The sequence below is a fragment of the Polypterus senegalus genome, chromosome 11 (assembly GCF_016835505.1).
Source record: "Polypterus senegalus isolate Bchr_013 chromosome 11, ASM1683550v1, whole genome shotgun sequence".
NCBI classification, from domain to species: domain Eukaryota; kingdom Metazoa; phylum Chordata; class Cladistia; order Polypteriformes; family Polypteridae; genus Polypterus; species Polypterus senegalus.
In genome coordinates, this window is record NC_053164.1 from 125,464,337 (window position 1) to 125,492,262 (window position 27,926).

Below are 27,926 nucleotides of genomic sequence, written 5' to 3' on the forward strand. Positions count from 1 at the left end.
TCTGATTCCAAACTCCTAAATTAACTCTGTAAGTTTATCTTAGCTCTGTCAGCATCAGCATTAGAAACACTATATGCACTGTAGTGGCCTTCAGCATCAAGCAAAAGTGTAAACTGTCCTATGGCCACCATGAGTTCATCCTTACATTCTCCAATGCTCAGCTTTTCCTTCTGAAACACAATGGATGTGGTCTTCAGAATCTTGCCAATGTCAAGCACATTGCCCAGAAAACACTGAAATTGGTCTGTGCAGATATGCTGCAAGTTACTATTATCACTCGTGGCGAGTTGCATTTTAATGGCTGGCAATAATCTTGATATTTTTAGCAGTGTGTCATGCCTCCATGCAGACCATATATTATGAAATTTACCCAATTTCACAAAGGAAATCCTGTTCTCTTCACACAGCTTCTTAAGCACAGCCGTATTTTTGCTCCACCTTTTGGAAATAAAACTGCAGCAGCTTGACCATAGAGCAATTAAAGGTCTCACAGTACGGAACATTGCGATCAGCTGGATTTTCGCAGTTTTCTAATGCGTGTGTGGTGCACAGAATGTGCACAAGGGAGTCTCCTACTGCAGCCAGTTGCCGTAGTTTCGAAACAATGCCGTTGTATATACCGATGTTAACAGCAGCTCCGTCTGTGCACAAGGCAACCAACTTTCTCTTCAAGTTGTCCAAGCCTACTTCCTGGAAAAGTTTAACAAGTCCGTCTGTTACAGCCTGCGCAGATTGGTCAGCACCCAGTTCGATTAGGCCAAAGAACTCCGTGGTAAACTGCCCGATGTAGGACACAGACACAATGAAAACGATCTCCTACTCGGTTTTTTCAGAGCTTGCCGTTGTTCTTCATTTACCTTTGTTCACCATCTAGCTAGAGGGCGAGTGGAAATTTCTTCCTGACTAGCTTGTTTATTAGAAATAGCTTGTACTACACTCATATGCTCCTTGCTCTTTTCACATTTGTGAAATAAAGGAAAACTGAAATTCTTTGAGCCTGTCTATTGTAGGAGTAAAGTTGGACAGTTTAACATCTGTGGCAGAGCGACGGGCATTAAACAAACTCCTATGAATAATGAAGAATCCACTGCATCCACTGAGTAGCTTCAGCGACAGACTTTTGTCACTGTCTTGCTCCACTGACAGACTGAGAAGATCGTTCCTCCCCGACACTATGCGACTCTTCAATTCCATCCGGGGGAGTAAATGCTAACATTACTCAAAGTTATTGTCTGCTTTTACATGCATTTTTATTACTATTTAATTTAATATTGTTTTTTGTATCAGTATACTGCTGCTGGATTATGTGAATTTCCCCTTGGGATTAATGAAGTATCTATCTAAAAGGCACTTATTTTGTCTGCGATATGTGGATGCAAGCGGCACAACTTATTCATTATTAGTATAACATGGCAAAAGTTTCTGTTAGGTATGTGTTCAGCATTTCCTGCCTCGTAGTTCGTGTCATCCTACACTTACAAAGATCTTTGCAGACACAGATGAAATGTATGCATTCCAAAAACAATACATTATTTACCCTATACAACTCCAGGGACCTTACACCAAGTTAAAGAGACTTGAGCTGAGAGAAGTTTACGACTGACTACAGCTCTGTCTGTTTGTGGGAGTATAGCTGGATGGGATACCAGGCTGCTTGTACTGATCGACACATTTGCAAAACAAAAGACGCTGGTGAAGAGAGGAGCGAAGGAATTTAAGGTGGCCCAGGATTACAAGTTTTTTCGTAGGCTTCAGGGACTCTAGTGTTAATACTTTTTATATCACTTTCAGCTGCATGTTTATGCATGAAAGATGCTACAGAAAAATGTTTTAAGTTAAAAATGTCAAAACCTGTTTGATTATGAAATGTTGTTCTACTTGGTCACTTGACCAATTAGCTATTTACTTTCTATCACTCCCAATGCATAAGTTATCTTCTTTCAATCTTTACTGAATAGTAAACAAAAAAGTGAACATTTCCTTTTTCCATAGAAAAGTAAGGCAATACAGTACTTAAAATAGTAGTGTTATGTGTATCATAAGACATACATCTGAACAGAGAAGAAAAAACTTTATTCTTTTAATCTATTTAATCTAAGATAGCATCTAACTGACAGCATCCCTGCTTCAAATGTAACGGTCATACTCTTAAGCAACAAAAAATTATCTGATTACAGCAGCCATGCATTTATCTCCATGCAAGATACATCATCAGTTGGTCATGTTGACAACTGAGGCGTGAATGAAAGTACCAAAAAATATAAAGGTAACACAGGCATAAAGATTAGTGGTGGCTCTGAGGCTAGAGATCTGCACTGGCAATCAGAAGGTTGCCGATTCGAGTCCCGTAAATGCCAAAAAGGGATTCTGCTCTGTTGGGCCCTTCACCAAGGCCCTTAACCTGCAATTGCTGAGCGCTTTGAGTAACTGATAAAAAAAAGTGCTATATAAATGTAATGAATTATTATTATTATTATTATCGATTTTTGCTGCAAAATAAAACTATATGTATTGAGATTTAGCCAAAAAAAAGAGAAAATGCATTCAGCCTTAGCTAAGGCCAAACAGAAGTACTGAAACCATGAAAAAAGGTAGACAGTTTTACTAATGATTTTTTTGTTTACTTCTATATAATTTTTGGAATATTTTATTTAGGACTTTTGGAACAGTTGGGGAAAGGAAAAAAAAAAACACACACATTCATTGTCCAACTGTCAGTCTTTATGTCTTATATCCTAGAAGACTGAAACTAGATAATGCATCTCAAATCTGTTTGGAACAGGCTATTTCTTATGCTCATATGCACAGTGAATTAAAAATTGAGAACTTATTATTTGTTTACATAGCTTCCATACAACTTGACCAGAAACTGAAGCAAAAATGTACACTTTTTTTTTTCTTCAAATAAAACACATCAAACAGATACACAATGAACCACATTCCTCAGAATATGCTGGAAAGGTATCTCTACAGAAACAAACATTACTAATTAATACTGCTCTGTCTATTAATTAAAAGATAAAAGTAAATCACAGCCACATATTTCAAATGAGGCAAAATATCATTAAGTCATATACATATAAATCTGCTTCACATATTCTCAACCCTCTTTGAACAGTTTGAACCAAATATTGCGCAAAGGGGATTGCTGAAAACATCTTTTTTATAAGTACTACTCACCTTTCAGCAAAATGTAAGTCATACTTAAGTCTTCTATTAAGGGAATTCCCCAAAGCAACAATTAATTAAGCCATTAACATCCAAGCAAGGCATATTTCTAAAGTCACACAATTTTAAACTGATCAAGAAGATATATAATCATATTTGGCTACATAACCTAAAATTTACATTTAATGAGGAAATATAATCTCTAAAAATGAATTACATTAACTTTTCTCCAAAACAGGAACTACATTAATATAACACCTAACATACTTCAGATCCTGAGGGAGAGATGGGCATGCGGGAAGCTGGTGAGCCAGGACGGCTTCTCTCTAACTCAAACGGCAATTCTCTGCGGGAGTCTCGTGGCTTCTTCTTTTTTTCTGTGTCAAGATCACGGGGATCAGCTGCACTGTGGTTCTCTGCACGGGTAAGAACCCCTGTCAAGAAGTCTGCAATCTCATCCTACAAGGAAAATAATGTTATCTCACAGTACTACAAATAAATCTTTGTAATGTTCTTAAGGCTATGTATTGGATTTATGAGTTCAGATCTTGAACAGCATATCCAATTTCAGTCTCCTCAATAAAGCAAGAACAACACTAAAATTCCAGAGCTAAGTTACTATACTAATTCCTTGGCTGCTGGACTATGAGAATGAGTTTAAACAGTCTATGTTAATCAACCCGAGTTCAAGAAGTGACATTGCTTGAATCCTGTTTTGCACATAGTGCTGCCTGAACAGATCACTGTCTAGTGATTCTAAACTAGGCTAAGCAGGTTTAGGAATGTTATTTTGACATAATCAGACTTGCTTGTTCTCCAAAAAGTAGTATACAAATACAAAAACCTGGAAAATTAAGAGTGCATATATACTTGACACAAGTTCCAGGCAAGAGTTTGGAGATAATTGGAAAGTTCATTAGATAAATAATAAGTGTACACTAACATTGTCATCAACATAACATATTTATACACATACAAACCATCAAACCCATCCCCAAAATGCACAGACAAGATCACTTTGAGGAATAAAGGTCAATTTAATAGATTTAATTGGCCAAAACCCTAAGGCATGGAAAATCCAAACTGTTAACAAATTGAAGCTCACTTAAGCCAAGTAAAAATCACTTTTGTAACACTAAATGGAAATGAAAAATGATTGACACATTTGTCATCAATGTAATTTAAATATAGAAGGGGAAATTTCACATAGAAGAAGTGAATAAACCAAAGAGGATTGTTACCTGAATACATCTGTCCACCATACTTTGGGTCAACCCTTCAGACTTCATTTTTGTCGAATTAATTCTGAAAATATATACCTTTAAATAATTAATACAATTCTAAGACTAAAACAAAATTACATCAGACACTTATGCAATAATTGTAGTTTTTTTTTTCCAATTTTTAACTTAAATGTCATCTTTTGAATCTCATATTTTCTTGAAATTACTCTCAGATATTAATCACATAGACATGTTTAACATGATTGGGAAGGCAGATGTGGGTGCCCTGTGAAGGAGTTTTAAATTACAGTATATATGCAATGCTTTCTTACCTCTTCCTCTTTTTTCAAATAAGCTTCCACCTATAAGCTTAACACTACACACTTTGGCAAATGACATTCCACCAAAACATCACACACAAATGATTGATTCATTAATTACTTTTTTCTTGAAAAAGATCAAGTATGGGTTTTTAACAGAAAAAAAAACTGATATCTCTAAAACATGTTTTTTGAGGAAAAAAAAAATTGTGGGCCTTGCAACTCAAGAAGAAATGGACTAATTCTTGTGAAATTTTTAATTTTTCTTTAAACATTTATAGGTCAAAATTTTCAAATGTCTGAATCAAAGCAGCTATATTTGAATTATACAGGGAGTGCAGAATTATTAGGCAAGTTGTATTTTTGAGGATTAATTTTAATATGGAACAAACACAGTGCTATCAGTCAATCCAAAATGTTAATAAACCTGAAACCTGAATGTTTCACAACGGAAATGTGAGTGTGAACATCATCAGGGGAATACATATGTGCGCACAATTATTAGGCAACTATTAGTGTGCAGATTTATTATGCAACTAAAGGAAAAATGAAAATTTTCCCATCTCACTTGTTTATTTTCATCTGTTATAGTGAGAATAATAAACAAACACCTCAAAATTTACAAATAAACATCTCTGACATTTCAAAAAAAATAAATCAATCAATCAATGACCAATATAGCCACCCTTCTTTCCAATAACAGTCATAAGCCTTTCCATTTTATGTCAGTTTCTTGATCTGTCAGCTTTTGTGGAGCAGCCTCCCAGACACTCTTCAGAGAGGTGTATTGTTTTTCTCCCCCGTAAATCTAGCATTTAAGAAGTGCCCACAAGTTCTCGATAGGGTTTAGGTCAGATGAGGAAGGGGGGCCATGTCATTATTCCTTCATCTTTAAGGCCTTTACTGGCTGGCCACGCAGTGAGAACCGATGCAAGTGATGGAGCATTGGCCTGCATAAAAATCATGGTCTTTTTCCTGTATCACTGTTTGAAGAAAGTTTCTTCGAAAAACTGGCAGTAGGTTTGGGAGTTGATTTTGAGTTCATCTTCAATGCAAAAACTAGCTCAACTTTAAAAATACCAGCTCATACCAGTACCCCACCTCCACGTTGGAGTGGAGCTCTGTGCCCATTACTGATCCACAGGTCCATCCATCTGGTCCATCAAGAGTCACTCTCATCTCATCGGTCCATAAAACCTTTGAAAAAAATCTGTCTTTAGATATTTCTTGGCCCAGTTTTGACATTTCAACTTATGTTTCTTGTTCAGTGGTGGTTGGGTTTCAGCCCTCCTTACCTCGGCCATGTCTTTGAGCACTGAACACCTTGTACTTCTGGGCACTCCAGGTAGGTTGAAGCTCTGGAATATGAAAGTACTGGATGATAATGGGTTCCTGGTAGCTTCACGCTTGATTCTTCTCAAATCTTTGGCAGCTAATTTGCGTCTTTTGTTCTCAACACGTTTCTTGCGACCCTGTTGACTATTTGCAACAAAATGTTTGATGGTTCTGTGATCACACACCAATATCTTAGCAATTCCAAAAGTGTTGCATCCCTCTGAAAGACTTTTTACAATTTTTGACTTTTCAGAGTCAGTTAAATCTCTTTTTTGGCCCATTTTGCCTGAGGAAAACTAGCTGCCTAATAATTCTGCACACCTTGATATAGGGTGTTGATCTCCTTAGGCCACACCCTCCCTCATTACACAAATACACATCACCTGACATGCTTAAATCCAATAAGCATTCAAGTTAATACAGCTTGGAGTTGGAATTTACGCATTAAAAATGATGATATGGTCAAAATACTCACTTGCCTAATAATTGTGCACACAGTGTAGAGATTAATTCCATTTTTTTTTACTTTTAATGAATAACCATGATATATAATGAGACAGATCAAAAGTGAAAGATAACCTTCAGTAATATTGCATCTTGCAAATAAGTTGGTAAATTCACACCACACACTATACTTTTGTAAACATGGAGAAAGTAATAAGCTGGCCAGTTCAGATTTTTTTAGCTAGTTAACATTATAGAGTAGAACATTTCAAGGCAAGATTAGAGTTGCCCTGGGTTAAGTTGTCCACCGATCCCCATTTAATATTTAATTTTTAAAAGGCTTTGGTACACCTGCTCAAAATTAGTCTTTCTTCTTAAACCAATTTTTCTTGTTATTCTCAACGTAATTCTTTAGGAAAGAGATATAATAAATTAAAATTATAATGTAACAGTTTGATCCCTAAAAGATCAATTTGCTTTAGCATTCTAAATTGATTAGTTATCATTATACAAGCTTTCACTCTTGTTTGTGCTCTATATCAAAAAGGTAAAGATTTAATTGTTTAAATTAAGTGTTTTCTTCACACTACTTCTTTGGATAATTAATGTCATCTAATATTAAAGAAGTTGTATTTTGCACTTTTGTGAGCATTCCCTCCAACGTCAAGGCTCTGTCTTTGCTTTTGGCGATTTTAAACTTAATTGTCTCATTACGATGTGTCTCATCTCCAATTTTAAAGAGCCTTCATTTTTATACATTTTGCTAATTCCGCACTGCTCTTATTAATAGTCAAAAAAACTTTTACTCTAATATGATCACGGAGTAAGGAGAAGGCAAAATTTATGATACATTGGCCTTAAACATAGACCCATCTTGAGCCAAACCAAACAATACCTAAACACCCATGAAAAAAATGTCCAATTACTTATGTCACATAATCCAAATATCTGCTATCCAGTCATATGTCTTAGCTGTCTCTTTGTGAGTTCCACCCCAAATCCTCAAAAACATAATGGGTAGACTAAGTGACAGTTCCAACTTGGCCCTGTGTTGGGGTAGTGTTGTGTGTGTCTGTGGATCCCACAATGAATCACTGCCCTCTTCACAACTGCATCCCAGAATGAAATTAATTAGTATAAAAACATTATACATGTTACCAGCTTGAAAACAGACAAAACTTAAAAACTAAAAGCTACAACTCTTTGTTAAGCCTACAGCATTATAAGCCAACATAACCTACCTAAGATTGTCATCAGCACCTCCAACCACAACCATACTGTTTTCTCCTCGAATCTTCTCCCGAAACTCCTCCATTGATTCCGTACTGCATTGCAAGGCATTCTGACCAATTACAAAGAGTACTGGGGTCTTCATATCCAGCAAAGGGTCATCCACATCCTTATAAGACATGAAAAAGAACTCAATTTGAAAGAGGAATTTTCTATAAAGGAATCAGTTAAATCCAAATTATAAAACTTACACTTAAAACAGCTATTACAGTGAAATGCAACAATGTAATCAGCAATCAATATTTTTTTCCAAACATTTTTAATGCAGTGCTTGTCCCTCAACCCAGTGTTTGTCTCTCGTGAAGAAAAAACCTGGAAACAACATTATCTGTAATGGCACTTTATTAAGCAGGCTCAAACACATTTTTACATTATAAAGCACATTTAGCTGCATGATGATTACTCTCAGATGCAGTCCTTTAATAATAACTAGCCAACCCGCAGCGTAGCATACGCCGCATATAATTATTTATTGATGAGTGAACACTTCCTGAAAGACAAAGTTGTCCAAATGGGGAGGGTTTGAGGATACAACTGTCAGTGAATGAAAAGATGGAACTCTGGAGAGAGCAACATACAATTGTCCGTGAGTGAAAACAGGTTTTGGCAGATATAGGCATATTTTTTTGAAAGTTTGTCCTTGTGCCTTATTAATAGTCATTGCAAACGCCAATCTAACAGGAAATTGTCTGCATGTAAAAGTAAAAGGCAAATTAGAATCTGATGGGGCAAGCATCTCTCCTTGGGTATATGCAAATGTCACATTGTGCAGGAGGTTCCCCATTTTCACCTACAAATATAGCAGCAATATCAGTTTGACAGGACGGGGCATTATACCTTCTCATATCCATTTTTGGATTTTCCAAGAATACCATTCATACAGCAGCAACAGGGTTACTGTGAGTGATAATGTCATGCATTTGAATGTAAGACTTAGCGAAGGGATTAACCTGTCGTAACATTTTGTCTAGTTGTCTTTAAGACCACCTAATTGTTGGCAAGCTTCTTTGAAAGGGAGGAGGGTTAGAGTGGACGTTCGTGGCTCTTTCGTGCGTAACCCATGGGCGGGGCTCTGTTAGAGTTGGCGGACAGGGCTCTGTGAGTTGGCGGTCGTGGCTATCTGTCTTGCGTGCAGTGAAAAGTCAACATGGCTCAGAGGTGCATGTGGACTTTTGCACAGACGAAAGCGACTGAGGCTGTGTTTGGTGAATTGTTGCGTGAGGGCATTTGAGCAGGCAGTGCACATGCTTCGAGAGTGATGCTGGACGGAGAAGGACGGTTACAACTGGCGTACGTCACTCTGTCGTGTGTATCCCATGATGTGGTAGGAGGGTTAGAGTTGGCGGGTGGGGCTCTGTGGAGCGTGCAAGTCTGCCTGGATATCATGAACTATCGTATCTGTTCAAGTTCTATTTAAATTTTAAATAGAAGGAATTTTTATTTAGTCGACAGATTATTATTCCGGAATAAATCAACTCAAACCTTAAATAACTATATAACTATAATATTTTGCTCTCCATAAAAATATATCCTGTCTAAATTATACAAGTTAGAAATAAAGTAAACGTTAAAAGAACAAACATTCAAATTTCTTTACTCTTATGTAATTTTATATAAAAAATAAACTTAAATTTTAAATATCCCAAAAGATTTTGCTCTCCATAAAAATATATCCTGTCAAAATTAGACAAATTCAAATATGAACATGGTGCATAACAAAACCTGGAAATAAAAATAAAATTTGTTCTTTTCAGCAATAACAAATCAAATCATTCAGTTGTCTTTGCTCTTATGTCATTTTATCAGAGCTGGGCGCCTGGCATCTTTTTTTGGCAACAAGTTTGTTTATGTTTGGTGTGAGGTTCTGTGTTGTGGAGATTCTCAGGATGGACTGCAGGTGCTCATCAGTGAGGCGACTCCTGTGTGCGGTTTTGTTAGTCTTCATGACTGAGAAGAGCTTCTCACACAGATATGTGCTACCAAACATGCACAAGGATCGAGCCGCATGTAGACGGAGCTGGAGCATTTTTGCGGGAATGGAGTGAATAAACTGTGCGGGCCGTGCAGTATCGTACTTTGCCTTCAGTGTGCCATTACACTGCAGTTCAATCACCTCCATCTGAATCTGCACAGGTGCAGTTTTCACATCAAAGGCAAATGGGTTGCGAAACAACTAAAAATAATTTTTTTGTTCTTCAAAGTCACCAAAGCGCCGTGCGAACTCAGTGCGCTCAGTTTATCAGCAAAGTGCATATTTGGGAACACCGTAGTGCCGACTTGGTTCAACATTACTTGGCAACAGGGAAAGTGGGGCAAGTTGCACTGGTGCATTTGTGTCTCCCATAAAAGTAGTTGCACGGGTAAAAACATCTGCTGAAGTGTCAGATTCTTCTTTAACTCTTCTGCTTTCTGTATCTTGTGCATTGCATTCAGGTCTTTCAGGTTATCTTGATGTTTTGTCTCATAGTGCCGTCTTAGATTAAATTCTGTAATTACAGCCACATTAGCTCCACAAATGAGACACACAGGTTTACCGGCAATGTCAGTAAACATATACTCAGCCTCCCATCGGTTTTTAAAGGCTCTATGTTCAGAATCACCTTTTCTCTTCGGCATCGTGTGGGCTAGCTTCGCAATAACTTGCAGCATCATAAGCTAGAGTTGATTAACGCGGTAAGTGTTTGGCAAGGCAGCTGAAGCGCTGCATTATGGGATCTGTAGTTTATTGTGTTACCAGCGCTTCATAACCCTGGGCCATTAATAACAATAATATATAAAATGATCTCGCAGGCCGGATATAATTACACACCAGGCCGGATGTGGCCTGCGGGCCTTGAGTTTGACACATATGCACTAATTAGAACTTAAAAAGATATATTTTTTCAAATGTGATTGCGCAATTCAGATAGAGTTGACGTGCACTACAGTACATCGAGCCCGTGTGCTATTGTGGTTTTGCCTGCGTGCCTCAATAAGTTACCCTCCCCTCGCTCTTACTTTTTTACCGTTCATCTAATGAATACACCGAGTATGGCTTTATCAAAACAATCATTAATCGCGAATAAAGTATCCATTATTCATAAAGCTCCAATTGGTGATCTGTCTTTCTGTGTTAACCGCATATTTTTTCATACGTCTCAAACCAAGGGGATGCGAGGCTAAAATGAATCGGGAAGCGCGCGTACATACTCAGTGCATCACCTCGGGAATCGAACCTCGGACACCGGCGCTAGAGGCGAAGCCTCTACTATTGCGCCACGGCGTGTGGTTCGTCTATTTGAACATAGCAGTGTAATTCGGTTTTTATTCAGCACTCTTTGAAACTGTTGCTTTTTGTCTGTGCACTGCGTTAGTTCACGTGAGCCGCTGAATATGGTTTTATATGTCACTCGCTCGCTTCTAATTGTTTCGCTGCCTTCTTAATTATATAATGCATGTTTTCTTCAGTGGTTTTTGGAGCTCTTCCTGGTTTTCTACGCACTGCGCGATTACGTGGGAGGCGTGATGATGTCACGAAATCCGCCCCCATGGCTTTCGAGCTCAACTCCATTACAGTAAATGGAGAAAAATAGCTTCTAGTTATGACCATTATGCGTAGAATTTCGAAATGAAACCTGCCCAACTTTTGTAAGGAAGCTGTAAGGAATGAACCTGCCAAATTTCAGCCTTCTACCTACACGGAAAGTTGGAGAATTAGTGATGAGTCAGTCAGTGAGTGAGTGAGGGTTTTGCCTTTTATTAGTGTGTGTGTGTGTGTATATATATATATATATATATATATATATATATATATATATATATATATATATATATATATATATATATATATATATATATATAGATTGTACTTTAATACCTAAAATACTTTTTCAACTCAACAACTATAAAAGAAATCATCTTCTTTAAGAGATTTTCACATAAGAAGTGGATGTTTTCCTACCGAACACTAAATCCTCTAAGATTAGTCTTCAGATTTTATGTAACAATAGTCTGACTGATAAATCTCAAAATTTCAGATGACATCTTTTATTTTTCTATCACCTAACCAGCATCAGTGAAGACTAACCCTACTAATTTTATAAAACAAAGCTCTTTGTTAAGACCACGTTACCTGTACTTTACCCTATTCCAATTGTCTACCTAGTGGTCTTCTTACACTAAGTAACAACAGGTTACACCAAAATCTGAATGATAATTCAAGACTGTGGAACCAGAGATGGCCTTTGTTAACTAGATTCCTTTTTAGAAATACAGTAGACCCCCACAAAGTCGCAGCCTCAGTCATTCGCGGATTTTTCCTTAGAACCTAACTAATTGTTTGCGGAAACTGCAAATATCCTTGGCAATTTTTACGGCTTTTTTCATGGCAATACTATATTGTAGAGAGAACAGGAAGCAGCTGTAGACAACACCGCAACTTGGGATCGTGAAAGTAGCCAATAGAATTTGAAACTGCAACTCCCAGCAGTGGCTCTGATTGGTCTTCTGCTGAGGGTGCTGGGGCTGTTTAGGTCAAAGGGGGGGCCAGTGACCAAAAGCAAAAAAAAAAAAAAAAATTTTTTTTTGTAATTTTTGTTTCAAGTTCCTGTCTGTCTGCCTTCTGTTGGGTTACCTGTACTTATTCATTTTGTTCTGGATCATTTTGTGTGTCTGGATTGTCTGCCATCTGCCTGTGTACATGAGGACTGTAAGTGGATTCATGGCCATCCTGCAAAGAAGAGAGCGCTCCTGAACCTGTCTTCATTTCAGGAACTACCGGTAGGACTATCTGTACATTTCCATTCAATGTGTGGACCTCTGGACTATCAATTTTCACCATTACACTTCATCCTTTGCCGTTTTTTCCATGATCGTTTTCATAATTTACTGTGTGTGTTCTGTTTGTGCTTTGTTGTATTTAATTTGTAATCGCCGTAAGGGGAACAGGGGTGGAATCGTTTTCTTACTTCATTTGTTTTCATTACATTCATTATTTGCTGTTTGATTACCGGTTTGCTTTGTTTTTGTCTCTGTTTGCGAGTGAGCGTGGGTCGGGTCAAAATTGAATGCGCATCTGGAATCTCCACCATAAAAATAAATAAATCATTGTCTTCTCGATTGCAGCTTCTCGTGCTACGCTTACTTAAAAGCCTGAACAGTGCCTGTCCTTTTTGGCTGATTGCTTTGTTTCTCTCTCCTCCCCCAGACATTCTCGGCTCCTGCTGGGGGTTGTGCTCCACTATGATGTTTGTCTATTGCTTAATCCGATAACTAACTGCATACGGAGCTCCTTTTACTTCTGAAAGAAACATGTTTATTTGAAGTGTTTGAATAAAGTTCCTGTTTCTACAATCTCCTGTGTTTCTGTGCAATTCTGTGCCCCAAGCATTGCACTTTGTACATATTGTTCCAGTAGTTTTTAAAATAGTTTTTACTGTTCATTAGTAGTGTGTAAAATGATTAGTGCTGCAGTAATTGTGATGCTCTTTGCATGAAAAAAGTGTTTTATTAAAATTTCACTTTTTCTTTGTTAATTGTGACATTTATTTAAAGTGCAGCAAAAAAGTATTTGCCATCCAGGGATGTATTAACCCCAAGTATGTGGCACTTTAAGGGTTAAAGCCCCAAGATGCCACCGAAACAAGCTGCACCATCTAAGGATTCTGGCAATGAAAATGCGTTTGCATGAATTACTGTACATATAGTGGTAAGATCTGTATTTTATATTCTAGCACTGTGGGAGACATAGCAGTACAGTCTACAGGTTTACCTTTAGATTCTTTATTTTTAGGTAATGTATTAACCTGAGTTTAAAATTAAATTAAAGTGTTTTGGGGGCATATTCAGGGTTTAAACTATGAAAATAGGCATTTTTTTTAACCACATCCAAAATGTGCGGTTTTTCACAATTTGCAGGTGTTCTAGGAATGTAACCCCCGTGAATTTTGGGGTATGTACTGTAAATCATCAACAAAAAATTATACTAACAAGTTAACTACAGACCAGAAAACATCCTGATGTCTAATTTTGTTCTTGCGCTGCACCGGATAAATTTAAAAGACGGGCAATACTCTGACTCTTGCCTTACGCTCATAGTCCAAGGCAAATATTTTTCAGATTGTGGCTCCTACAATTTCACTTGTTGTTTCATTCTTTACATGTGGGGGTGAATTTCTGTCTGTAATTTAATTAAATTAAGGCAGAGGAACCATAATTTAGTATCCTAAAAGTGATAGACACGGTTATCTCCTAACTTAAGCTTTTTCAGTTCACTGATAATTCAGTCCTTATTAACTACTAACACTTTTCGCAAACTGGTTCTTGAGCTTCTCAAAGTGTATTAATTTCTGCTATGCACTAATTTTACATATCTGTAAGATTAAAAAATTCCATATCTTACCAACTGTGAACCTTGAACCAAAAAAAAAAAGTGTGTTGGAAAATACAGAAAAAAATCAATACAAAAATATTTTAATTTTTAGTATTTTTCTCAAGCCTGGTTTTATTTTTTTGGTTAAAACACAGTGAATGGGAATACAAAATATTTTGCCTTGGAAAATATAAAAACTACATGGAAAGCTTGCCCTCTGCTGGTATTCTAGTTTATAGTGGTGAGAAATATTATAATAGTACTACTGCATAAGTCTTCAAAATATAAAAATTTTTGTTAAAAAAATAAACTAAAATTTTAGCTGTTTAAAGTGGGTACACAATTTACATTTTACATGCATTTAATTAACTATTTGAAATAAATAAAACACTAAAAAAATGATGGTCCAGAAGAAATTTAAACTAACATTTTTGAATGCAAGAAAAACAGTTTTTGTAAGTATAATTAGAATGAAGTCAAACTGGCTGGGTTTGCCATAGTAAAACACAGAATGTAGCCTTTTAGCAGAGTTTTCTAGTGTATTCAAGTGTCATGACAATATAGTAAGCTCCCAACTTTGTTTTCTGCTTATATCAAAATTTTTCTAGGTAATCTAGACAGACAGTGCAGATTATGCCAAATATAATGAAAATGTCAAAAAGAAAAAATAATCTACACATAAAGAAAAGCCACAAGAAAAATAACTCAGTAAGTCACATGATTTGTTGATTTACACCACCTGTGTGGAAACAACTGTGGTTAATAAGGTTTAAATTAACCTGTAACATTAAATCCTTGCTCTTGAAGAAGTTTAGAATGTTTCAAAGCTCAGACTCAAAATGAGGGCTAATAAAGTATTTTAAGTAAATCAAAAACATTTAATTTTTCAGAGTAACAAATCTGGGGCACTTCAAATGGCATTTTAAAAGCACCAAGCATTACTCAGAGCTCAATACAATCCAATGAACTGAAGTGTACTTCTGCCGAACATTTCAGATGTGACTGTAAATTCAAACTCAGTTTTTATGAAAGTTAGATGCCAAAGCCATAAAAAAATTATATCAGTGAAAGTAAACATATTGTAAGAGTGGTTGGAGAATAGCTATATAAAAGACCCATAAAGGTTTACATACAGTTTTAATTTTAAGCAAATCTTTCTAAAAATCATGCCCATTTTCTGCCACATGATTAGTCACACAGTTATACAAATAGAATCCACTAACTTAACCCTTATAATCTTCACTATATTTATACCAGATTTTCTCAAGCATGCAAACTTTAAGATTGATACATTCATTTTTCAATAATTTATGCATCAACTCCTGGTGTCATGAGCAGTAACGACTAATGCAAACCAAAAACCACAGGGGCTGTCTCAAATTAGAAAATGTACTTAATATATCAGTTTCAACATGTAGATTTGTTAAGTTGTTTTTCCAAATACTGCAGATCCACTTCATGTAAAATTATTATTTAATTCCACCTATATTCACTATTTCCAAAAGAAACTTGTGGAACAATTTTTAGAGATGTAAATAAGTGTATTTTTTATGCTTGGCAATTATATCATTGTGGTAAAATACATCTTCATATCACCATTATAGACTATGCTGCTGCACAGATTTTAAGCATTTCTGCTTTCATTGTATAATGTGCAATACCTTTAGCTAATAGTAATTAGTAATTTAAAAACTATTTCAACTGTTATATATCTATCACTACTTCTTTTCCTTACAGCTGCACCTAAGCTTTAAAAAAAAATTTAACAAAGTCTTACCCCCCTAGGACCATCAACTGTAAACAAGGGAAACCCCAAGCAAACCACAGCTGTCACATATTCAATTACTGATACCTGTAAAGGCAAAAATAAATGTACAATTTTCAAGCTTTCCATATTTGACAACAGGAAAGACAAAACAGAAAAAAAAAAAAAAAAAAAAACACCACCCTAGCCATGTCAAAATCCAAGCAAGTATGAAAGTGAAAGAAAAATAAATAAGCTTACTTACATGACAGGCAATGAGAGCACCAACATTCCAGCCAACTAAGATAACAGGTTTATGTGGAAAGTGGGCATGTACCTTAAAAAAAAAAAAAAAAGAGGTGATTTATATTTAGAAGTTACAAGAAGGACAGGAACACATGCAATTCAAAAAACAAATGTTTGACTCCAAACAATATAAAGATGCCTTTGAATATTATTGTTTTTAAATTTTAGAGGCTTAGGCAATATTGCAAATTTTGTTTCACATCTATTTAATAATTTAATATTCTATCACAAAATGATGTAAAATGTACTGGAAGTTGCTGGACATGGTACTCAGCAGCTTCACCTGAAATGATGGGACAGATTTTGATCATATCGGTAGAATGTTTACACTGGAAGTGATTCAATATTTTATTATTAAATTTAAAAATTACTTTGCTATTATCCTATAAGGAAATGGGAGCTAGAAATTACTCTTGTTTTACATCTACACTAACAGTCAAAAGTTTTAGAATTGTGAAGTATGCAGTAATCCACAGCAGGTAATTCAAGGAATGTCTTTCTTACTGCCACACTCTGTCAAACCTTCGGCACAAAGTCTCCTTTTCACAGTAGAAACGGAGAATTCCTTTTTTGCGACCACTGTTAAGCTATGCTTGAAGCTGCTGTGCTATGAGACACCAATCACTCAAGCTGGTGACCCTCAGAAATGTGTCTTCTGATTGGGTTGTGACTTTGGGTCTTCCAGATCTTATCCTATCTGAGTTTCTCGCAGTATCCAATGGACTCACAGGCACTTTGATTATTTTTGCATTTTCTGTAAATTAAAGGCCTACACCTTCTAGGGGTAATAATGTTCTGTCTCATTTCATTTGTTAATTACCGTCATCTTATGGTTATCACTGGAATTTTGTTCAAATAGTAATTCAGAGGGAGAAGTAACCCAGTGTGTGCCAACTCTCCTTTAACACTAGAATTACCAGAGCCTACGAAAAAACTTGTAGATCCAGGCCACCATAAATCCGTTTGCACCTCTCCGTCAGTGTCTTTTGTCCTATAAATGTGCCGATAAAGACAAGCAGCAAGCAGCCTACTATTCCATCCCCCCACAGCTGCAGAACGTGCACAACGTTGGGACGCAACCAGTAGGAGCGTAGAAGTCACACTTAGTGGGACAGTTTGCAGCCCGAATGGGGTTCAACGGCTTACCCACGCCGGGTCGACACACGCAATGTCAAGCAAAACTATTTATTGAATGCTAAACACTTCTGGAAAGACACGGTTGTCTAAAACGGGTTGGTGTGAGAATACAACAGTAAGCGAATGAAAAGATGGAACTCTGGAGAGAGAGCAAAATACAACACAATAGTGAACCCACGGCATAAACTCCGCATAATTATTTATTGATGGTTGAACACTTCTGGAAAGATACAGTTGTCTAAAAAGGGAGGGTTTGAGGATACAACAGAATGAGAATGAAAAGATGGAACTTTTCATTGCTCTGTGCGGAATTTTGCCTGCCTTTCTATATATAATCCACCAAGACACCAGATCACAGTAGTAGCGAGGTGGGAGGGGGGTGTGAACAAAGTGCAGGAGCATCTAAGTTGGTGTGAGAATACAACAGTAACTGAATGAAAAGATGGAACTCTGGAGAGAGCAAAATACAACACAATAGTGAACCCGCGGCATAACAAACGGCGCGTGGCTCAGACGTGCATGTGGACTCTTACCGCAGACGAAAGGGACTAACTGGGTGGTCGGTGAGTTTTTGCGTCCAGGCAAATGGGCAGACAGTATGAATGCCTAGAGAGCGAGGGTAGACGCCGGCCGGTGAAACAGGAGCGTTGGTGGACAGGAAAACGTCTTCCGTGTTTCTGCAGGAGCATCTAAGAAGACGCATGTTTGTCGCGGAAGCGAATAGCTGTATGTAGCGTGTAAAACAGTTTGCTATGGTGCACGCGGTCATGCATCATAACCGAAAAGTTGTTTTTTAAAGACTGCTTACTTCATTGTGCTTCAACCTCAGTTGTAAAGGATTGTTTTAAGGATCCCATGGGATACCCCTCGCAAACCGTTTCACACGCTGCATATGGCGATTCACCTCCGCGAGAAACATGCCTCTATGAACAGTCAATGCACATGACATTAACCTGACCTGCACTGCATGTGGCCTCTACGACAGACGAATATAAATAACGCCATTTTTTCTGTGTCGTCGCATCCGAGTTGGTGGGCGTGGCCCTGCGAGTTGTCGTCGTATCCAATGGTCTTGGAGTTGGTGGGCGTGGCTCTTTCCTGCATGCGCCATAGGTGTCTCACTTGTCGGCAGCTTAGTGAATCCACGCCTCTTCCGGCGTGCATTCCATGGTTGTCTTGCCTTAGTGAATTATACATATAGATAATGTGTGAAGCCTGCAGTCCAAAGATCAAATAAACACTTTCACAAAAGGTTCAAGGATAAGACAACAGCTTCCGTGGCATAGCAGTATGATTTACTGACTTGTAATCAAGAGTCCCAGGTTCGATCCTGACTGCCTCCTATATTTTCCGTTTTCAGTAAGCTGCTTTATTGTTAATAATATACAGTAAACACATAAATTTGGTTTGCGTCTGTAACAGATGGTGTGCATTTGTAGGACTTGTGAAAGTTATCTTTTTTTTTTCACTTTTATTCTCTCAGTCACGATACATACCAAGAGGAGCTAACGCTGTTAGTTTTTATTTGAAACTGGGAGTACCTGTAGATGTGAGTGGTGTTTTGAGGCAATGGAACTGGACATTCTCTGATCTGGAGGGATAAAAGCTGACACACAAATGCTGGTGAATCTACTTTCTTCGTATCTCATCATCAACTGATTTTTTTTATTCAGTTTTATTGAGTGTTCCTGGGGATTTAAGGTGGGCTGGATCTACAAGTTTTTTTCATAGGCTCTGGGAATTCTAGTGTAAAGACAGAAGGTTCAAGGCTCAGTTTACTTTAATTGTTGTAGAACATCTGTAGGTTGTAACCCATTAGTTGTTCCCTGAAAAGGGCCCATATGTAATATAGTATTCTAATATTTCCTTTTTCAGCTTTTGCTAACCTAAACTTTAAATTTAAACCTCTGGTAGGTTACTGCTTACCTGTTAACCATTTTAGGTCATTCATTGCATTTCAACTGATTAAATTTGAAGAAAAACTGGAAAAACTGAGATGTTCTAAAACTTTTGACCAATAGTGTATATACACTTAGCTCACTTCCCCAATTGCCATGCTAGAGATATAGGGACAAAACCTAAATGTTACTTTAACTTGGAAATGGAAAAATGCATTTAAAGATATATCCTTATTATTAATATATAAATGATATTTTAATAACAATAGCACTTTTTATAAACAACTTAATGGTTTTTTTACACGAAGTATAAATTAATAAAATAAGTCACCATATCCCTATTCGTTTTTTTTAAACTTTCAAAATAGCATGCATCACTAAACTAAGAAATTATTCAAATGCTTTCCTTCCCATTCAAGGCACTACGAAAGCAAATCACACAGTACTCCTTGCCAAAAAGACTACAAAAACAGACATACACAAAATGTAGCCAAAAAAAACCTTTCAATGATAGATGATTTGGTTTATTTAGCAAAATATCTGCCAATTGGGTAAAGTAAATTTACTTGGTAAGATTTTGTAAAGTAAGCTAAAAAATCATAAATACACATTTTTAATAAGTCAATAATTCTTGCAATAAAGAATAATGATTTAATGTCATGCTACAAATACTTTCACTTGCTTAGATTTCATTTTTTGCAGTGAATACCTCAAAATATCCAAAGCATCTCCTCATAAAAATCACCATTCTACATTTGTAAAAACATGTAGTATAGTCCACAGTATGTTGAAAGAGATCACCGGTGCACAGTCTTTGACAAGTATTAAAAACAATAAATGGGTCATATCATGCTTACATTAAACTGGAGTACAGTAACTGATGCAAAAGCATCTGGATAACACGGTAGCTTAATTGTTACATTTTCTGTTACTGTTTAAAAGCTATTAACTTTATTACATTCAGCATTGCCTAATGTAAACATCCACGTTTAGTGTTGCAGTACCTCTAGAACTTTACCCCTGACAGTTCCAATCATGTGCTCCAGGCACTGAGTCACTCCCACATTGATGCCACCATTTACAAGGTGTGTAGATATGGGAATTACCTAAAACAGAAAATGCAAGACGTTAAGGAATATTATTAGCAATGGCCCATAAAACACTGCAGCCAAACTACAATTAACTGAGCAATACCTTATGTTACATTGCAGTATAAAAGGGAGTTTAAAGTTACATTTATTTTGAATTTTAGATTAATTCTTTTTAAAGAATATAAATGAATATTATAAAGTTTTTCATTAAGGCCATACAATTTGGGGGAAAAAAATCATCTAACTGTAATTTTTTTTTACCACTATGATACTTAAGAATTCAAATAATTATTATTTTCTATTTCTAGCTTTACTTGAAAAGCTTTACTACAGAAAAGAAACTATAATTTCCACAGAATTATTGCAGGAAGAAAACAACAAAATTCAAGAGAAAAACAAAAAAGAAAGCCTTTAACTTAAACAAGTTACCAGAATATGGGAAACAATGTATGATACTGGCTTGATTTATATGAAGATTTTTAAGTAATTTAGAGATGATTTAAAGTATACAGGATGTATGCAGGTTATATTCAAATGGCAATTTAAATAAGGGTCCTGAGCATAAGTGTATTTTGGTGTCCTCAGGGGGTCTGTACATTAAATAATCCTACAACTTTTCAATTAAGCCTACAGGGTTGAAGGACAATTCAATCTACCATGCCATGGTACATATAATATGCAGGAAGAAAAAGAAGTAGGGTTTCCTATCCCTTACAAAAAGTGGCACTTTGAAACAGCAAGAGTGGACAGAAAAAGGCTGTGTTTTGTCATTAGTAGTGATGGCATGAGTGAGGGAGAAAGCTGTTTCACTTTAAAGGTGTTACTAACATTCACTACTAGATCTGGTGGTTGCTCACTTTCTGCTCCTCACATCATATTAATTTTTTTTCAAAACTTCACAATAACTTTTTTCATCTTGGACTGAAATTATTTAATTGTTATTGGCTGTTATTAATAGGGGTGTGCGATATTGGAAAAAAAAATCTCGATATTTTCTGGCACTTTGACGATAACGATAATTCCAAGATAATGTAATGTGTTATTTGAAATTATATTGAATTATATTTTTGTCATCTATAGCTTTACTTATCAGGTCAATTTAACCTAAACTGCTTTTTATAGAGGAACCCCAAATTACTCGCCAATCGCAATATGAAGCCTATGCCCAAAACAAGGTAGCCTCTTCCAGTTATTAATCCGTAGTGCACTCACAACGTTAGCCCCACTGTCTGTTGTCATGCAAACCATGCGGTCTTCTTGCAGTGACAATGATGCCAGCGCATCTTTCAGACTTTGCGCAATGATGTCACCAGTGTGATCTTGTGGGAAGTAGGATGTTTGCAAACAGAAGCTTTGCAGTTGCCAGTTTTCGTCAATGAAATGCACTGTCAGGGAGAGGTATGGCTCAGATGTTCGGCTTGACCATAAATCCGTTGTGGCAAAATGTGAAACCTTTTGCAGTTTATACGTCAGTGTTTGGCAACACGAATCATACAACTTAGGCAGAGCTGTTTGACTGAAATATTTTCAGCCAGGCAGTGTGTACCTTGGGTCTAAAGTATTCAAAAGTTGTTTAAAACCATCTCTCTCAACCACTTGAATTGGCACCATATCTTTTGCGATGTAACTGGTGACGGCATTTATTATGTCATGCCATCTGTTGCTTTTCTTGTCGTAAGGCACTTTTTTGCAGAATGAATCCGCTAAAGTTTGCTGAGTGCGTTTTGTGCTTGTACCTTGGTTACTTTAGACTTGTGCTGGACAGTTGACTCCTTAAGCTTTTCGTATTCTTCATATTCTGTGCGGTGGTTAGTTTGCAAGTGGTGAAACAAGTTAGTTGTCGAGCTGTCTTTAACGGCAACCGATTTACTACATAGTTTGCAGATTGCCATCTTTTCAGCATCAGTCTTTTCAAAACCAAACCACTGCCATGCGAGTGAGAATGAACCACGTCTGGCAAATAACTCTCGACGACGTAAATGGCAAGGCGGTTTTATCATCTGGCGCCATTTGTTCACTCATTTTGGGGCAGGGAGTGACGCTAACTTGCGACTTGCTGGACGTGCATGCCTAAACAACTCGCTTTTATTGCATGCGCAGTGGTCTATACTGTTGCATTAATGAATGAACTCTGTGTTTCTTTTTTTTGCAAAGTGGGTTACATACTCGATAATTTAATCTCGTACATCGTTAAAACAGCAATTAAGATATAATCGTAAATTATGTATATCGCACATGCCTAGTTATTAATGTGAGTATATGTTTAATAATAAATAAGATGGGGCAGATGTTGCAATGAGGGTTTATTTATATACATAAAATTGGTCATATATTGTTAGTGTGCAAACATTAAAAAAATGTAATTTAAAAATGTTTTAGTCTAAAAAGTATATACATTATACTATTATCTAAAGAAACCAGCAAAAATACAAAAAATTAATTATATGACTTGCTGTCCATTCCTCGCTGAACTTACCCATAGGAAGTGTGCATGTACTCATTGTTGCCCATTCAACATATTCACTCCCTAGTCTGTAATTGGTGGATGTTAAAGTGAGAAAATAAGAAAAACGTGAAACTTCACAAACTAGGCATGCAGTGTTTACAATGTGTAGGATAATAAATATTGCAGCTCTTTAATTTGAAAAATAAATTGCGTCAAATTGAAATTTCTATGCAAAATCAGTTAATTGTAAACGTTCACTTTGGAGTTTGTAATCTCTCTCGCAAGCCGGAGGGCTGATCACACACTCAGAGGACACAGACGTCCCCTGGGAAAACCCCTGAAACACAGTCTACCTTCACATTGCTCCTTACCCTTCTTACTTATGCTATAACGCGTGATAAGCCTCTGCCGCGGTACTCCGCTTACTTAAAAGCCTTGTACAGCGCCTGTCAGATTTGGAATTGATTGTTTGCCTCTCCCAACAGAACTGTTATTCTCATTCTCTCTCTCTCTCTCTGACATTCTCTGCTCCCGACGGAACTGTTATCTTTATCATGTAATGGAGCAACTAGTTGTACCTGAAGTACATAGGGAAACTCTTTTACATCTGGCCCACTCTCACATCTTGGGAGGGCACCTGGGTGCTGATAAGACCAGAGAGCAGTTATCCAAACGATTTTATTGGCTGAACATGGGAAGAGATGTTGAACGATTCTGTACTTCTTGTCCTGACTGCCAGATCGTCTACACTTATAAACCTCCTCGGGCTCCCCTTTGTCCTATGCCTATTTTAGTAGTTCCCTTTCAGCGTGTGGGATTAGATATTGAAGGCCCTTTGCCTAAGACTAAAAATGGTTACCAATATTTGCTGGTGTTGGTTGACTATGATACCCAGAGGTGATTGCTTTGAAAAAGGCCAACTCCTCCACTGTAGCCAAAGCTCTGTGTGATATTTTTACTCATATTGACATCCCTAGAGAAATTTTAACTGATCAGGGTACACCTTTTACTTCTCGCATGATGAAACAATTGTGTGACAACTTTGCAATTAAGAAATTGAGTACCACGGTTTACCATCCACAGATGAATGGTGTGACTGAATAATTTAACAAGACTTTAAAACAGATGATAAGGCGAGTCGCTCATAATGATCCCACAACGTGGGACTCTGTCCTGCTTTTTGTTATATACGCGGTGCGAGAGTCACCGCAGGCATCCACTGGCTTGAGTCCGTTCGAGTGGTTATTTGGCAGGCGGCCGCGAGGCATCCTGGATGTTGTACGAGAGGAATGGATAGGAAATGAAACAACAGCCCAAGGACCAAGCTTTGCAGATTGGGCAATTTCGTTGCAAGACAGAATTTCTATGCTTTCTTCTATTGCTGTGGAACATCAACAATGAGAGCAGGAAACTCAGAAGCATCTTTACGACAGATGCAGTAAGCTTCGTGAATTCAAACCTGGTGATCGTGTTTTAGTACAGGTTCCGTCTAACCCGCACAGATTCCTAGCCAAATGGCAGGGCCCCACCATTATTGAGGAGCGTATGGGTTCGGTAAATTACAAAGTTAGAATACCAGGCCGGCGCAAACCATTCCAGATTTTACACATTAATCTCTTGAAGGAATGGCACGACCGACAGGGGGTTTTACACTTCCTTGGCTGTTGTTTCTCAGACCGATGTTGCCATTGGTAACGATTTGACTGACTCACAGAAGACAGAACTGTCATCTTTGATCGAATAGAACACTTATGTCTTTTCCGACTTGCCAGGCAAGACTAACCTTGCAGAACATAAAATCACTACTGAACCCAATGTTCGCCTAGAGATGCGGCCGTTTCAGATTCTGGAAGCACGACGAAATATTGTGCGTGAAGAAGTAAAGAAGATGCTGGCATTCAGTGTAATTCGTAAAAGTGACTGGTGCAGCTCGGTCGTATTAGTCCCAAAGCAAGACGGTTCGGTTCTGTATCGATTTCAGATGCTTGAATAAGGTCTCTAAATTTGATGCTTATCCGAACCCCCGTGTTGACGAGCTGTTGGAAAAACTGGGTCAGGCGAGCTATATCTCCACGCTAGATCTCACGAAAGGTTATTGGCAGGTGCCTCTAGAGGCTAGCAGTTGTGAGAAAACAGCATTCGTAACTCCTGATGGACTTCATTAATTTACAAGACTCCCATTTGGTCTTCATGGGGCACCTCTAACTTTCCAGCGTATGATGGATCAGATCCTGCGTCCTCATTCTGAATATTCCCGAGCGTACCTTGATGATGTCGGGATTTTTAGCAATGATTGGCAAATGCATTTAGAGCGTCTTCAAGCTGTCCTTGAAAAGATTGAGACAGGCTGGCTTGACTGCTAACCCTACGAAATGTAAACTGGGTATGTCTCAGACTCATTACTTAGATTATTCTATGGGCAAGGGTTTACTTCAGCCCCAGTTAAGGAAAGTGGAAGAGATGCTTGCTTACCCGCGACCAAAAACACAGAAACAGGTACGCACTTTTCTGGGGCTTGCTGGTTACTACAGAAGGCTCATCCCTAGCTTTGCAAATAGGGCTGTTCCTCTTACAGTACTTACTAGAGGCAGGAGAAACCGTCCTACTTTATGGACAGAAATTTGTGAACATTCCTTCTGTGATTTGAAAACTGCTTTGTCTTCTTAATCCAGTTCTGCGGACCCCAATTTCTCAAAGGATTTTGTTTTACAAACAGACACAAGTGCGTTTGGTGTAGGCGCAGTCCTGTCACAGATTTTTGATGGAGAAGAGCACCCTATCACATATTGGAGTAGGAAATTACTTCCTCGGGAACACAATTATTCGACAATTGAGAAGGAATGCTTGGTGATTAGATGAGCTGTAGAAGAACTTTGTTATTACTTATGGGGTCGAAATTTCACATTGGTAACTGATCTTGCTCCACTTCAATGGTTATACTGTCAGAAAGATACAAACTCTCGTCTCATGAGATGGTTTCTGGGCTTACAACCTTACAGTTTTACGGTAAAGCATCGACCAGGCTCTGAGCATGTCAACACAGACGTATTATCACGGCTGTATGAACCTGGTACAGAGAGTCGCTTGATTCACGAGAATGTGAATAAAGCTGAGGAGGGGGGTGTAAGCTGGAGGGCTGATCGCACCATCAGAGGACACAGACGCCCCTGGGAAAACCCCTGAAACACAGTCGACCTTCACATTGCTCCTTACTTACAATATAATGCGTGATAAACCTCTCGCACGGTACTCCGCGTACTTAAAAGATACAGTATGTATAGCGCCTGTCAGCTTTGCAATTGATTGTTTTTTTTTCTCTCTCTCTCTCATGAAGCACATTTAAACTTTTGAGATATAGACAAATGTTCGTTTGCAGTGTGTTTCATGTCTCCACAACCTCCTGTGTTTCTGTGCAAATCTGTGGCTCATATATAATTTTAAGCCCTTATAAACTCTCCCACAATCTTATAAACATTTCCCACACAGTTATACAGCATAAACCCTTTGTATTCTCTTAGATATCAGGTAAGATTCATTGAAATTATGTATGTAAAACACACTGCTTATATAAAGTAAAACCTAAATATTATTTTAAAGATATCGAGCATCTCCGATATCACATATGTTACAGTCATTACGATAGACAGGCCACCAGCAGTAAATACGTACAATGCAAGAAAAATTGTATACGGTAAAATGTGTGTACAGTGACACTAAACTACGTACATGTACATAGAAAATTAATTATGGTTACTCACCAACAATAACACAACAACTTGTCTGACAACGATGAGTTTCATTTTACTGCACAACAATGGAGAGTGTTACAGCTCTTCTAAAGTAACCTCTTCAGGCGACTGTGTAGCACCGACATTGTTCTTCTCCCGGCAGTCTTCAATCAAAAATCCTAAAGCAGATTCCATCCGGACTACCGCCTTATTACATCCACTTACAACTCGTTTTGCACCCTGGTTAAAGGACACTGCAGCCGTAGATCTTATATTCTTTTCCTCCTTTTTAACTAAAAAGAATCTTGGACTCACTGATGCCGTAATGGCATCCTACAGCAGTGTAGCTGTTCCCTTCCTTCAACATATCCAAAACTTTTACCTTTTCTGCAATCTTTGACATCTTTATTGGTGCTTGGGCATGGCCCCTGAAGCAGTAGCAGGAGCAGATCGTTTTGGAGCCATAACGAAGGGCTTGACTATGCACAAAGAGCACAAAAGTTAACTCTTTACACAGTGAAACACATTGATGCTGAATGAGCGAGACGAGACTTCCTGGTTAATGCAGCGCAATCGAATTTGGTGCTCTGTCGCGGAGTCAATCAGCACACAGGAACTTAACTGCATGCTCTGATTGGGTAGCTTCTCAGCCATCCGCCAATAGCGTCCCTTGTATGAAATCAACTGGACAAACCAACTGAGGAAGCATGTACTGTACCAGAAATAAAAAGACTCATTGTCCGCAGAAACTCGCGAAGCAGCGAAAAATCCACGTTATATATTTAGATATGTTTGCACATAAAATCCGCAATAGAGCGAAGCTGCAAAAGTCAAACCGTGATATAGCGAGGAATTACTGTGTGTATGTATGTATATATATATATATATATATATATATACACATACACACACACATATATACACATATACATATATACATACACACATACACACACAGTGAAACCTCTAGATACTAGTTTAATTCGTTCCAGCACTGAGCTTGTATAGTGAATTTCTTGTATCTAGAACAAAACGTCCCCATTGAAAATAATGGAAATCCAGTTAATCCGTTCCGCACCCCCAAATATCTCTCTCTCTCTCTTTGGTAGAGAAAAGCCAAGTCTTTTAATGGCTAACTAAAAAGATTACAATATGCAAGCTTTCGAGGCAACTCAGGCCCCTTCTTCAGGCAAGATGTAATCAAAGCTTGCATATTGTAATCTTTTAGTTAGCCAATAAAAGGTGTCATTTTGCTTGGCTTTTCTCTACATTCATAATGGCTAACACGGTACAACACCCTAGTACTCCCCTTAGGGGCAATCGTCTCCTATTCTCGGTCTGCATGTCCGCAATATTTTTGGATACGCTTATACGCGAACTACTACCGAATTTTTCGCTCATACTTTCCTCTTATCTTGAATTTCTTGTATACAGAGGTGATCGTATC

General features: G+C 37.6%; 1 protein-coding gene across 3 annotated transcripts in view; it reads right to left on the reverse strand.

Annotated features, from left to right (window-relative positions):
• kansl3 (KAT8 regulatory NSL complex subunit 3) overlaps positions 1-27,926 on the reverse strand; it is a 147,619-nt gene that overhangs the window by 69,070 nt on the left and 50,623 nt on the right. For all 3 annotated transcript variants that reach the window (XM_039769603.1, XM_039769602.1, XM_039769604.1), the window contains exons 8-13: positions 20,219-20,320; positions 16,139-16,210; positions 15,907-15,981; positions 7,732-7,889; positions 4,410-4,473; positions 3,436-3,627 (exon numbers count right to left, since the gene is read on the reverse strand). In XM_039769603.1, coding sequence (XP_039625537.1) covers positions 3,436-3,627; positions 4,410-4,473; positions 7,732-7,889; positions 15,907-15,981; positions 16,139-16,210; positions 20,219-20,320 — 663 coding nt within the window. The remainder of the gene's footprint in view (positions 1-3,435; positions 3,628-4,409; positions 4,474-7,731; positions 7,890-15,906; positions 15,982-16,138; positions 16,211-20,218; positions 20,321-27,926) is intronic.